The 13,569-nt window shown below is 35.1% G+C and overlaps 1 protein-coding gene across 6 annotated transcripts in view; it reads right to left on the reverse strand.

Annotated features, from left to right (window-relative positions):
• Positions 1 to 13,569, reverse strand: part of NCOA3 (nuclear receptor coactivator 3) — a 209,903-nt gene that overhangs the window by 39,533 nt on the left and 156,801 nt on the right. For all 6 annotated transcript variants that reach the window (XM_072633632.1, XM_072633628.1, XM_072633631.1 and 3 more), the window contains 5 exons: positions 11,694 to 11,866; positions 6,214 to 6,314; positions 3,163 to 3,337; positions 2,333 to 2,521; positions 2,095 to 2,187 (listed from right to left, as the gene is read on the reverse strand). In XM_072633632.1, coding sequence (XP_072489733.1) covers positions 2,095 to 2,187; positions 2,333 to 2,521; positions 3,163 to 3,337; positions 6,214 to 6,314; positions 11,694 to 11,866 — 731 coding nt within the window. The remainder of the gene's footprint in view (positions 1 to 2,094; positions 2,188 to 2,332; positions 2,522 to 3,162; positions 3,338 to 6,213; positions 6,315 to 11,693; positions 11,867 to 13,569) is intronic.

A 13,569-nucleotide genomic window follows, 5' to 3' on the forward strand; every position in this document is an offset into this window, starting at 1 on the left:
TTATTGGAGAATGGTTAAACAAACTGCGGCACATGAATGCAATAGAATATTACAATAATGTGAGAATTAAGATTTATAAAATACGATACAGAGTGAAGTAATCAGAGCCAAGAAAATAACATGTACAATACAATGTAAGTGGAAAGAACCACCAAAAAAAAAAATCAAAAGGCAAAATTTTAAGTAGCAATAATGATCTTTAAAAAGAGATATAAAAAGATACCCCCAACCTACTGCTTTTGCAAAAGTGAGAGGCTCATTAGGTGGGGAAAAAAGTGAGAAGATCCACAGATATGGTACATTGCTTATATTTTCAGATTTTTTCAATGTGTTGATCAGTTTTGCTGTCCATTATTAAAAATATTATTTGTTATATGGGATGGTTCTCTGGAAGAGGGAGAGTCAAGAATACTAGGAAAAAAATTGGTCACATAAAAAAACAAAAGATATAAATAAAAATTTACTTTAAAAAAAAAGTATGTACCTTGGGGACAGAAACTGGTTTTGGTATTTGTTTCCTTAGCATTTAACACATTCTCCAGAACATAGGGAATAAAGGTTTGTTGTTGATTGGATTATTGTTAGCTTTTTACATATCATATCCCCTCATCAGAATGTAATATCCTTGAAGGAAAGGAGTTTCATTTTGGCTTTATAATACCAATTTCCAGGATCTACTAACATTAAATAGATATAATAAATTGTTGCTGAATTGAAGAGTATTGACTACAGATCTGTTTTGTATTAAATTGCAATAGACAAGCAAGAGGTGATTCTGGATTATGCTAGATAATCTTACAGCCCAGAAAACAAAAGAACCTAAACTTTCAAAGAAGGATTACAAAAGAAAATTGGGGGAGGAGGGGTGTTGCCAGGGGAAAATAATAACAATTAGCTTGGACTAAACTGGGGATACCGCTACACTGCTAGACCTATCAGGGATTCAGTTGGGTTAATGCTAACAAAAAACACTCACCACAAAGAAAGGTACAAGAGACAAAAGCAGCCTCTGACTCATTACCATAAAAAGGAAGAGACCTCAGAGGATAGAAAATTTAACATTTCACTACACAACATTAGCCAAAATATCCAGGATAATAACTGTCTTTTTCTCTAGCAATCAGGAGATTTAAACAGTGGCTTCTTAGTCATAGTTTAAAATATTGACCCCGTAAATGGGTTAGACATAAATGTTTTATTTTTTCTTTCTTTACTGTTTCTCAGGCATAAATACAAGTGCAAGACTGTCCTACTAAGGAGAAAATTAAGACCTCCAAATCATAAGATAGAAATAATTAAGTTTTTCTTTGTCCTTCAACCTCAAATTCATGAAAAGATTTGAAGGTGAAATAATAAATAGCAAGAATTAAAGTGCATAAGCACATGGTAATTTAAAAGGTTGAAAAGTTGCACTGTAAAATTACTTTCAAGACAGTATGGGGCAGAGGGGAATGACTTCAGAAAAACCTGGTAAGATTTTATAAGCTGATGCAAACTGGAGTGGAACCAGAACACTGCACTCAGTAATAGCAACACTGTAACTGATCAACTCTGAAAGACCTAGCTACTCTGATCAACAACATTATCCAAGACAATTCCAAAGGACTCATGATTAAAAATGCTAATGCTATCAACCTCCAGGAAGAGAATGGATGAACTGAGAGTGCAGACTGAAATATATTGCTTTTCATTTTAATTTTCTTGGGGTTTTGGGGGGAGGGGCAGAAGGGAAATGATGGCTAATATAGAAATGTTTTATATGACTTCATATGTATAATGGACATCATATTGCTTGCCTTCTCAATGAATGGGGGAAAGGCTGGAGAAAGGGAAAGAATTTGGAACTCAAAATTTTAAAAAAATTAATGTTTAAAAATAATAATAAAGTGTGAGGCAAGAAAATTAAAATAAAAATATGGATAGAAACTCTATTCTAGCAAAAAAAATTCTATGTAGTTTTTTTTTCTTAAATTCACTTTATTGACATCATTTACTAAAAGGATGGAAGATACAGCATTGTGGTAGGTACTTTTGTTTCTAATTTGGAAGTGAAGAGATGAAACCAGGCATACTTGTAGCACTGATTAATCTTACCTGAAAGGTCATGTTTAGTAATGAAGCTTTCAGGGTTTGGAGGGAACACTGTGGTGATGCGACGTGCCACGCATATCATACAGGATTGTAGATCTGTAAATAAATATTTAACCCATTTCAGATTTGCCAACATTTTATGAGGATAGTAAGTTCTTAGAAATATGAATAAAGAAACACAGAAACACAACTTCATTATTTTGTCTTTTCTTTTGTTTTACGTATTTGAAATATAACTTACCTTCTCCTTCCTCCATCATAGCTCGTGGCTGAGACAAGGCAAAACACTGCATTGTCTCATACCTCTGGCGCACGTCAGGGCTGTTGCCCACATCATCCAGAACATCATGCACTGTTTTCACCAACATACGGCAATTGAATGTGTGACTCTTTTGTCTAGGTGCCTCGTTTGTCCATGGATCTCCATTAACTTTAGAAAACAAATTAATTGTAGGGGAAAGAAACAGGAAACAAAATGTCACTTCAATGTACGGGGAATCTAAAGTTCAGCACACTAAGAACATGAAGAACGATATTTTATTTTAACAAGAACAAGATAATATTTTCTATACTTCAGTGAGGAGCTGGAAATACTAAATATTTTACAAAGCATCAATGGAACATTGTATTCCAAAGTTAACACAAACTCATCAGGAACTGAAGTCATGGGAACTCTCTAAATCATGGCTAGGGAACCTGCAGCCTGGAGGCCACCTGTGGCCTTCTAGGTCCTTGGGTGCAGCCTTCTGACTGAGTTCAAGTTTTATAGAACAAATTCTTTTATTAAGGGAATTGGTTCTGTTAAGTCTGGATTCAGTCAAAGGGCTGCACTTGAAGACCTAGAAGGACCACATGTGACCCCAAAGTCACAGGTTCCCCACTCCTGGTCTAAATAAATAATAAATTACTATCTGAACATTAAAGAAGCCTGTGTACGTGAGAACACCAACACATCACTGCTTCTAAAAGCTCCATTTGGATGACTTTAGTCAAACTTTCCAAAACTGAGCTAGGAAGCTAAATAAAAGAATGTTTTGGTTGGTTTTTCTGTTTAAGCAAAAATAGAATTACCTGCTGACTTAGGCAAATTTTTGAGAAAATCCTTCCTGTCATCTTCATGCAAAATACTGTAGACACTGGTGTTAACCAAGTCTTCTTGCTTATACTGCAGGTACTGTGTGACATTTTCTGACACAAATACAATGGTCCCATCACGATTCACCACAAAGAGAAAACCATCCAAGGCCTAAAATGTGATTGTACAATGCAAATACACATAAATATCTGACTTAACTGGGTCTGACTAAAAAGACATTTTATTTTAGTACCAAATGATTAAAACAGCTGTCCTACACTCCTTCCCCGTTCCTCTCAATCTATTCCTTTAAGAAAGTACACACATTTAAATTAACATTTTTTCCATTACTGGTGCTCACATGCAAAATTTATATTGTTCCCCTTTGTTTTATGAATTTTCAAAACAACATGTAAAAGTCAGGCTCAAATATACAATACAAATGTATAAAATGTAAAAACTTCTACAAAAATAATTTCAGCACAACCAAAATTAAGAAAGAACATATAAATAGGAAAGAAATATTGGCATTCCACATTTCTGAAAGAAGTGTTAAGTACAGAACCAGCTGTACCCTCAATGCCATGTATAAGCTTTGGTGCTAACACTGCATCTGTATCATCAGTCAGAGTCCCTCTGATTAGAGCAAAAAATTTCTCTGAAAGCCTCCATTTAAAGTGGGCTCTCAATCCAGCCTTTTCCCACCTACTGCCCTCCTGTGAACTAATTGCACCATCATCATGCCCCTCAAACACACTTTAAACTTCTTTTGGGGTGTTATCTTCCCTCATTCAACTGTAAGCACCTTTAGGACAAGGACTGTCTGCTCATTTGTATCCCCAGAAATTAGCACAGTGTCTGGCACACTGTAGGTGCTCAATATTTATAGAATATTGAATTGAAAGAATGACAGAAAATTTATATGAAATTGATACATATAAGATTAAATAAATGTGATCAAAATTATATAGAGCTCTCAAATTACACTGAAACTACTATCTTAAAAAAATTCTGAATTACTCATTAACACCCATTTTTAAAACTGTAGCATCACCTCACAAAGTTCAAATTAGAAAAAAATGATCATTTATAAGGTATAATTTAACTCTGGAGGGACCATGGGAAGACAGGTATAGTAATTCACAGCTGATAAGAGTCTAAACTTGTCCAACCATTTGAGAAAAATTTGGGAATTATGCAAGTAAAGTTACTAAATTATATACTTTAACCAGAAGATTTTACTGTTGCAATTATAGTCAAAGGAGGTCAGTAAGAAAAGACTCATATGTATACACATATTCATAACAGCATTGTTTGTGGTGATAAAAATTTAAAACATGCCTCTAATGACTGAGAAATGATCAAATTGTGGTATACAAAATGTATGGCAAACATTATATATGAAATTTTGACAAATGAAGAAAGTAAAAACAAAATGTATACAATGGCCACAAAAGTATACAAAAAGATAACACTAAAAAAAAGGAAATAAAACTAAAGTGAAATACATGGGACAACATCATTCCATACCAGCAAAGATCATAAATCATAACTAACATAGATCTTTCCTGATAATTCATAAACACAAAAGTAGAAATTGACATCTATGATCATAGTGCAATCATACTAAGGTGGTTTTGCTTAAAAATTGGGGGGAAATATATTTTGCTGGGCTGGAAGGTTTTTTTGTTGGGAAGTGTCTTGTATTCAAACAATACTTGTAAATTTAAATAAATTCTGCTTTTCAAGGATTTTATCTTTAATCAAAAAATTGTAAATTTTGTAAAATCTTGAGGAAGCAGGAAAGGACATGAAATTTAAAAACATTAGAAGTCACCTAGAAGCAAGAGGTCAAAAATACACTGACTATATTGTTTCTATATCTTAAGAATTTGAAATATTTCTCTGATATTTAGAGAATACTTCATTTAAAAGCACTGTAATTTGATGGAAAGAGAGCTAGAATAACAAGGCCTGGTTAGAATCTCAGTTATTCTACTTACATGTGTGAGATAACACAATCTCTCAGTTTTTTGGGGCCTCCCTTTCCTCATGTCATACTAGACAGAAAGTCAGCCTAAAAGCTAGGAAGACCCAGGTTCCAGTCTTGCTTTTCATACATGCTGGCTGAGTGACTCAGAGGGCAAGTTGCTTAACCTCACAAAGGCACAGATAGTTCTCTAAGAACAAGTTGCAGAGAAGGTGACAACCTATATTGGCAGAGGGAGTTTCCTCATATGAGAGTTCCCTATACCAATGAAATCACAGATTCAGGATTTACATATACATTGCTATCCCTGTGCTAACAATAAGGGAAAGTGTAACCAAAAATTACACGTGTTTTAATACTTTAAAACAGTCTACAATATTGTTTACCTTTACTACCATATTAAAATATTAATATTTTTAACTACCACTCCTACAAAGAAAAATACTTCTAAAATTCTTTTTAATACCATTCATAACTGTATCATTTTCATCATTTTAATACTGACAATTATTTCAAAATATATGGCACACAAGTGGAAACTAAAGAGTACCTATCAATTCAGGAATGGCTGAAATAATTATGGTATGCGAATATAATGAAATATTCTTGTGCTATAAGAAATGATGAAGGGAATGATTTCAGAGAAACCTGGGAAGATTTATATGATCTGATATAGAATAAAGTAAGCAAAATCAGGAGAATAATTTATACAATAACATCAATATTTTAAAACAAACAACTTTAAAAGATTTAAAGACTCTCATCAATGCCATGAACAACCATGATTCCAGAGAACCATTGATGATATCATACCCACCTCTTGACAGATAGGTGATGGACTCAAGATACGAAGAATAAGACATATTTTTAGATAGTGCCAATACGATAACTTGATTGTTTGAATATACATATTTGTTTAAGGGGGTTCGTTTTGCTTTTTTTTCTTCCAATGGGAAGTGGAAGTAGATAAAATAAAGGCTTGTTAACTGAAAAAAGTTAAATTGTAAAAATAAATGTATGGCATAACTGTCATTTGGTTCAACCCTTTTATACTTGCCTGCAGTAAAAGTGGTCCTAAGGAATCTTTATCAATAACTCCCTGCCCTGTAGAAGATACATCAGCTTTCTGAACATCATCATCAATGGAAGCTGCCTTTCCTAAAGAGACAGAAGAAAGTTCTTCAAATGATTCTAGTTATGTTGGTTAATAATTACAAAATGATCCAGAACGTATATACAGCATATTCTGTTCCCTTAATGAGGAAATTATTTGATCATGAAAACATATAACTTGAACAGGAGCTCAAAAGAGATGGTCTCAATTTTGTTAATAAAAAAGGAGGCAAGGTCAAGTGTTGTGTAGGAGCAGGAAGGACATGTGACGTAGAGGTGGTTAATGAGAAAAAGGACTGGAACAGCCACGGCATGAAGCTTGATAAAGACTTAGGGAAGATTTTTTTTTTTTATAACTCCATCATGAAGCTATGAAGATACAAACAGAGATTCCAAAAATGTTCTCAGATGTGATCAGGTCTGTGGATAGCTAGCATGGAGAGGAGATACAGGTCACAAGATTGCAAGTGGGTACTGAAACAGAAGGTCAAGTTCCTTGCTGCACTGTTCTCTTTTTTTTTTTTTTCAATGTGATTTGTTTAGTAGTTTTAAATTTAAAATGTAATTTTAAAAAAAGTTTGGACTTGTCTGTAAAAAAAGAAAGAAAGAAAAGGAAAGATGTAGCAATGAGGACAGGAGTTAGAACAGAAAACCTGGTTACTCAGGTACTGAATTCCTTGAAAAAGAAAGTGGAATATCCTAGATTCCAGCAAACAACAGCATGAAGGATATGGATAGGGTGATAGAGATGCTTGAAATGAAGATCAAAAGAAAAGGCTACTGAGTGTTTATGACAGAGGGGAGGCCTGAAAGAGGTATTGGGGACTTTGCTACAATGTTCTCCTAGCCCAGTGAATGGAGACCATGACAGTAGGTATAACCCATACAAAGAGAACATGCCCAGGAAAAAAATAATCTCTTGGGGAAAAAAACAGGTTTCCATTAGTACAATAAGATTTTGTGAGGAATAAAATCAAGAATGAAAAGGAATTTATTTATAACAATGGGTTCCAGAGGGCAGAGAACAAAACAGAGAGAAAAAATTAATCTGAGAAGTCAATAGTTAACTAAGGAAATGAAACTTAGGTTTCTGGACCATGGCTTACAATATTAAGAGATCACAGATTACTGGCCAGAGATGAATACCTAGCAAAAACTTGTAAGAATGTACTTGACAGGTGCCTGGCAAATCTAATCAAAAGGGCTTCCAACTGAAAAGGACAAGAGAAGCAGACAGCCCATGTACAACCCCCAAGTTAGATGCTAGACAGCATAGCTAATACAAAGAATAACAAGATGAAAAATCTAGAAATCCACCCCAGACAAGAACCAAGACAGGAATCAGTATTAAAACCTACAACCTCAACAAATTCCCAAAGTTAAAAAAAAACAACTAGAGAACTAATGATCCAAATATAAGGAGGCAAATTTGATTTCATAGGCATCCCCGGAACTCTGTGGGATAAAATCCATCCAGACAATGGTTCTGGATGTATACTTTATTTAAAAGAATAAGGGCAATATAGCAGGAGAGAGGTGGGTAATAGCAGATATTAAGAATGTTTGCTAATATATACCAATGCTAATGATTTCTGTGGGTTTACTTTGTAGGCTAAAACTTTGTTGGAGGTATTAACAGTATCAATTAGTTTTCTTCAATGATTCCCTATGATTTTCTAAGTAACCATCACGACATTAGCAAACAGAGATAATGTTGTCTCCTCTTTGCCTGTCTTTAGATTTTAACTTCTTTCTCATTGCTATTGCTACCATTTCTAGAGCTCTATTAACTAATAATGGATAAAATGAACATCCATTTTTTAAGTGGATTTATTAGGAAAGCTTCTGCTGCATTCACATTGTAAATGACTGCCTGCTTTTGGTTTTAGATATACAAGATCTCTCTATGCCTAGACTTTGTATGGATTTTAGCATAAAGAAGAACTGCACTTTATCAAAAAAAAATATTTTATTTTAAAAGTTTTTAATCAAAGTTTATTGAATTATATTGATTTATAATTCTCCTGTGATTTAGTCTTTCCTGGTTTGGGTCTATATCTGTTTCCTAAAAGGCATCCATCTGATAGAGTTTTTTCTCAGTAGTATTGGTATTAATTGCTTTTTAAAAGTTTGATAGTATTCCATAAGGACCAAGAGTATTTCTCAGTAGTACTTCTGTTATGGCTAGTTTTATTTCTTTTTCTGAGATTGGGCTACTAAAGATCTCTATTTGATATTACACTAATTTGGTAATTTTATACTTTTGAAGCTTTTTCTGTGTCCTCAGTTCTGATGGCATATAATTGTGCGTAAACTGATAATTCTTTTTATTTCTGTGAATTTTATTATGATTTGACCTTATTCATTTGGTATTTTGCTGATCTGAATCTCCTGGGTTCCATTTAGAGAGATAGTTTCTAGGTATAGGCAGGAAATGGTCCTCCTGTAACCCACCCTCAGTAGGGCTCATTTGGGATATTATGCTCAGTTTTGGACCCTGTTGCTTATGAAGGACAGTGATCAGTCAGAGAGTGATGAGAGGAGAACACTCAGCATGATCAATGCCTAAAGTTCATGATATATGAGAAACAGATGAAGGAGCAGGGAATATTTTACCTGAGAAAGACAGGATCCAGAGAAAACATGGGGAAATTTAATTTGTTTTATTCGAATCAAAAGCAGGGGAAGACTGGCTTAGTATATGGGTTGGACTAGAGGGCCATTGAGGTTCTTGTCCACTCTCAAATTCAGTGATTCTGAGTGGGATACATAAGACTGAGTCAGACAGGAATGAGAGTTATAGGAGAGGAGCAAAAAAACCTCTGAAGGTCAAAGATTAGCCAACCAAATGGAAGGAGTTTGTTTGAGAGCCATGTCAGGGTAAGTGCCAGTTGATCACAGCAGGAGACTGTTGAATAAATGGTAATTGCGACTGGGAAGTTCATGTGATAAAGGCAAGAACTAATATTGAGCCCTCTGAAGCTAAGAATGTCATTTTACTCTTCTGTACCCCATAATCACAGGGGACTCCATAGCTATCAGGGATGAAAAAATTAATAGTAGCAGCAACCAGGAGGCTTATACTGAAAAAACGGTATGGCCTCAAGAAGCACATGGCTACTTCACTCCATCCCTCTTATTCACAATCAAAAATTAAAAACCAAGGCAGGGGTGCTGATATAAGTGAAATAAATACTTTCTCAGTCCTGAACTGCAGCACTTCTACCAACCTGGGTTCTTAAGAGTAAATAAAGATTGAAGAGGCAGTAATTTCTAGATGGTGATGATGGACAACACATAGTGACAATGGGCAAAAAAGTAGATATTCCTACTGATGTCACTCAAGATGACGAGACAGGATAGGGGCCTAAAATTCAAATCCCTGAGAAGTGCCAGGGTCCTCAACACTCCTAGGTCCTTAATTCACAAGAGGAAAGAAAATTTTGAGATTTAAAATTTGGAATCAGCAGTTCCTTCTTCTACTCTTTCAGTATTCTTTTCCTACTTGGAACACTGGTCATCATGAAAGGTGGGAGAAAAGAATTTACCTATGGGGGCAGGAGAAGTAAGTGTCAGGGAAAGATCTATAGAAGAGGTTGCATTTGAGTTGGACTTGTATAAGCTATTCTAAGCTTAAAGGCTCTGCTAGCAAAGGCATATGGATATAAAAGTTTACAAAATGTGGTGGAAATGAATATCAAGTGGATTGGCTAAAGTAGAGAGCAAGAGAAAAATAATAGAACGAGATAAGCTAGAAAGGTGCAGAGATGCCAGAGTTTAGATGGCCTTGCATGCCCACCAGAAAAGCTTTGAACTTTCCTCAGTATGAAGAAGAAAAATGCTATCTGTAAACAGATCTATCTATAAGAAAGATTAATTTGGCATTAGGATCAATATTAGTTTGGAGAGGAGAGACTCAATAAAAAACCAATTTAAGGAAGGGAGTAATATTACTAAATTTATACATACAAAAGATTAGTCTGGTGGTAGTATTCAAAATCAATAAATCTTTCAAGAAACATTTATTAAGTGTTTATTATGTGCCAAATATTGTAAAGACAAAGATAATCAAACTCCTACCATGAAAAAACTTACATTTTAATGAGGGAGACAACATGTACATATACAAGTATATAAAAGACACATAAAAAGTGAACACAAAATAATCTTGAATAAGAAAAGACCAGAATCAGAGATAACCAGGAAAGGCCTCATGCACAAGGTGGCATTTGAGCTGAGTCTCAAAGGAAACCGGGATTACAAAAGACAGGAATATAGAGGAAAAGCATTCTAAGTATAGGAAACAGCCAGTGTAAAAAGCATGGAGATAGGAGATAAAGCATCATGAGTTACAGCAAGAAGGTTATTGTGACTCAGCCACAGAAGGATGGGAAAGAAATGATGTAAAAGAAACCGCAGAGGCAGAAAATGACTAGGCTGTGAAGAGCTTTAAATATCAAACAGAACTTTATATGTGATCCTAAAAGTAACAGGAAGTCATATAAATCTGTTGAATAGGGAGGATGATTTAGTAAGACCTGTGAATTAGGAAAAATACTTTTGTTTTTAGGTGGAAGGCAATTAGAGTGGGAAGAGACTTGAGGCAAGGAAACAAAATAGGAAGCTACTGCAGTAGTATAGGGAAAAAGTAATGAAGGTACTATCTGTATAAGTGGAAAGAATGGCATATATGAGAAAGATTATGAGGAAGGAAAAGACAAAATTTGATAACTAATCTGAAATGATTTCTCCCCTTTCTCCCATTTCCCACATACACTCAAATGTAGTATATCAACAGTTCTTAAAATGCAGTCCAGGAATGCCTGGTGATTGCCAAGATCCTTTCAGAAACTGACACGTGTAAAGGAGTGCTGAGACCAAAATGTTTGACAATTACCATGCTACATATCAGGTGACCTAAAAGTAGGCTTATCTCCTCTATTGGAATGTGAGCTCCTTATGGATTAGGGCCATGTCTTTGACTTTCATTGTATCCCTAGCATATAGCCAAGTGTTTTGCATATATTAAATGCTTCATAAATGCTTATGAATTGTTGACTGACACATTGAGTGTGGAAGTCCACAGGATGCCCAAGTCAAAAACGTACAGATGAGATACTCTAAGAAGAATAGTCATGGTTGAGAAAAGAGTAGCAGCAAACAGAGCTACAACAAAACAAATCAAAGAAAAGAGCCTCAATATAGTGCCCTCTCTCTACCCACTTATCTCATTGTGCTCAATCCAACCCCACATATACCTGGCTACCTGAAGACTCAGAGACTAACCAAAAAGAAAGGATAAAACATAGCAAAAAGTATATTAAAACTCCAATAGAGCTCCACGCTTGAATTAACAATGGGAATCATCACCAATTGAATAACTTTTGTGACTCAGTAACTGCCTTATTTAAAGTTCCACGTTACCTTGTTCCTTTATCTGTCGGATCTGTCTCACGGTTTCCTTTAAAATTGCGCATTTATCTGGTTTGACGTTGAAACTGTCAATGTCACTGAGATTAGCAGATATCAACTCAGCCAACTCCTCCAGATATTTACTCTCCTGCTCCCGTCGCCACTTCTCCCCACTGCCAGTCAGACTAGGGGAAAGAACAATCATGTGATAAAGACTCTGAATGCACAAGGCCAGGCAGTGGTGCCAAGAACCAACCTTGAAGGCAAGAGAAATATGGTCCAAAGGACCATTCAAACACTTGCTAATGACACAACCTTAGTCAAGTCATCTAGCATCTAGATTGTTATTTTTCTATGTATAAAATGAGGCCAGTAGCAATAAGCCCTACTTAATAGGGCCGTAGAGGTGTAAAGAGGTTTTCAAACCTTGAAGCTTCTATCATTATTAGCTCTTATACCAATGAATCTGTGGTTTGGTCAATGTGTAGTACCCTCCAAGGCCTATCCTCCCAAAGCTTACCACAGGGGTTTTATCCAATATGCTGGAGGTCTTCCTCTACTTCTTCCTATGTCACAAGGTGTCAAGAGATCACCCTAGTCACCCATGGCAGATCCCTCACTCTCAGAAACTGGCCAACCTATCTCTTCATTCTATGTCACAATTCTTTGATGACATATTTTACTCTTCCAATTCCTTCACTGTTGCAGCTTGCTCATATTAAGCATTTTCCCATGGCCATCTGTGTGAAGTTCTTCTGTAATTTTTCAGAGGGAGTGGTGTTCCAGATCTTGTTAACACACAGCTCAAAAGTGGTAAAATGTTTGTATTGGAAATATGGGTCTGTACTGTTATGGGAAGTTTAGAGTGAGTAAAAGCACTTTACAATCTCCTCAAAGTAATCTAGCACATTCTCTTCCTCTTTTTCAACTCCAGGTCCATCAGTTGTGTGTGTGTGTGTGTGTGTGTGTGTGTGTGTGTGTCTACACTGTTGGAACTACAGGGCATATTAGATACTGATAAAAGAAAATGAATGGCCAACTGAAAACATGTTTTTCTAGAACTATGAATATATGGAATTGCTGAGAAACTGTTCTTGCCTGGCCATTGCATTTAAGCTTGTACTTTAACATTAAATCATGGTATTAAAAAGCAGAGAAAATGTTACTACAAAGATGAAAGTTACCTCTCTATAGAAGTAGAAACATATCTCGTAAATCTCGTTAAGCAAACTATAAACATATTCTTTTTTGATGCTGAAAACTTCATTTAAAACAAAAATAATGTTATGTATATAAATGATACCAAATATCAACTTAAGTCATATTATAAAACAATTTCATGAAACCAAGGAATCTCAGCAAGAAGAAAACTCACACAGCCAAAGTCCTATTTAATACAGGCACTTGGTCAATAGCATTTTTAAGAGAGTCCTTTCGGCCATGCTTGAATACCCCTAGTGATAGAATTCTTTGGTTCATGGGGTAGCCTATTCTCATACTGGACTGCTATACTTGTTACAAAGTCATTTCATATCTGAAAGACAATGTTCTAATGACAAGAACAACCAATCAAAATTTAATGCTATAAAATTTAATGAATAAGTATTAAGAAAAGACATGAAAATGCATTTCTATCTTTTTTGGGAAAGGTAGGGAACTACAGGCATAGAGTATTGTATATAATAATGTCTGACTTTCCAATTTATTGTTCAGCTTTGTTGAATTTTTTTTCTTTTCTGTTCTTTGCTAAGATGCAATGGGAAATGTAGGTGATATTGAAAAAGAATATCAACACTATAAATATTTTTATACATGTGGGACCCTTTCCCATTTTTATGATCTCTTGGGGATACAGGCCTAGAAGCGGTATTGCTGGGTCAAAAGGTAT

The sequence above is a fragment of the Notamacropus eugenii genome, chromosome 1 (assembly GCF_028372415.1).
Source record: "Notamacropus eugenii isolate mMacEug1 chromosome 1, mMacEug1.pri_v2, whole genome shotgun sequence".
NCBI classification, from domain to species: Eukaryota; Metazoa; Chordata; class Mammalia; order Diprotodontia; family Macropodidae; genus Notamacropus; species Notamacropus eugenii.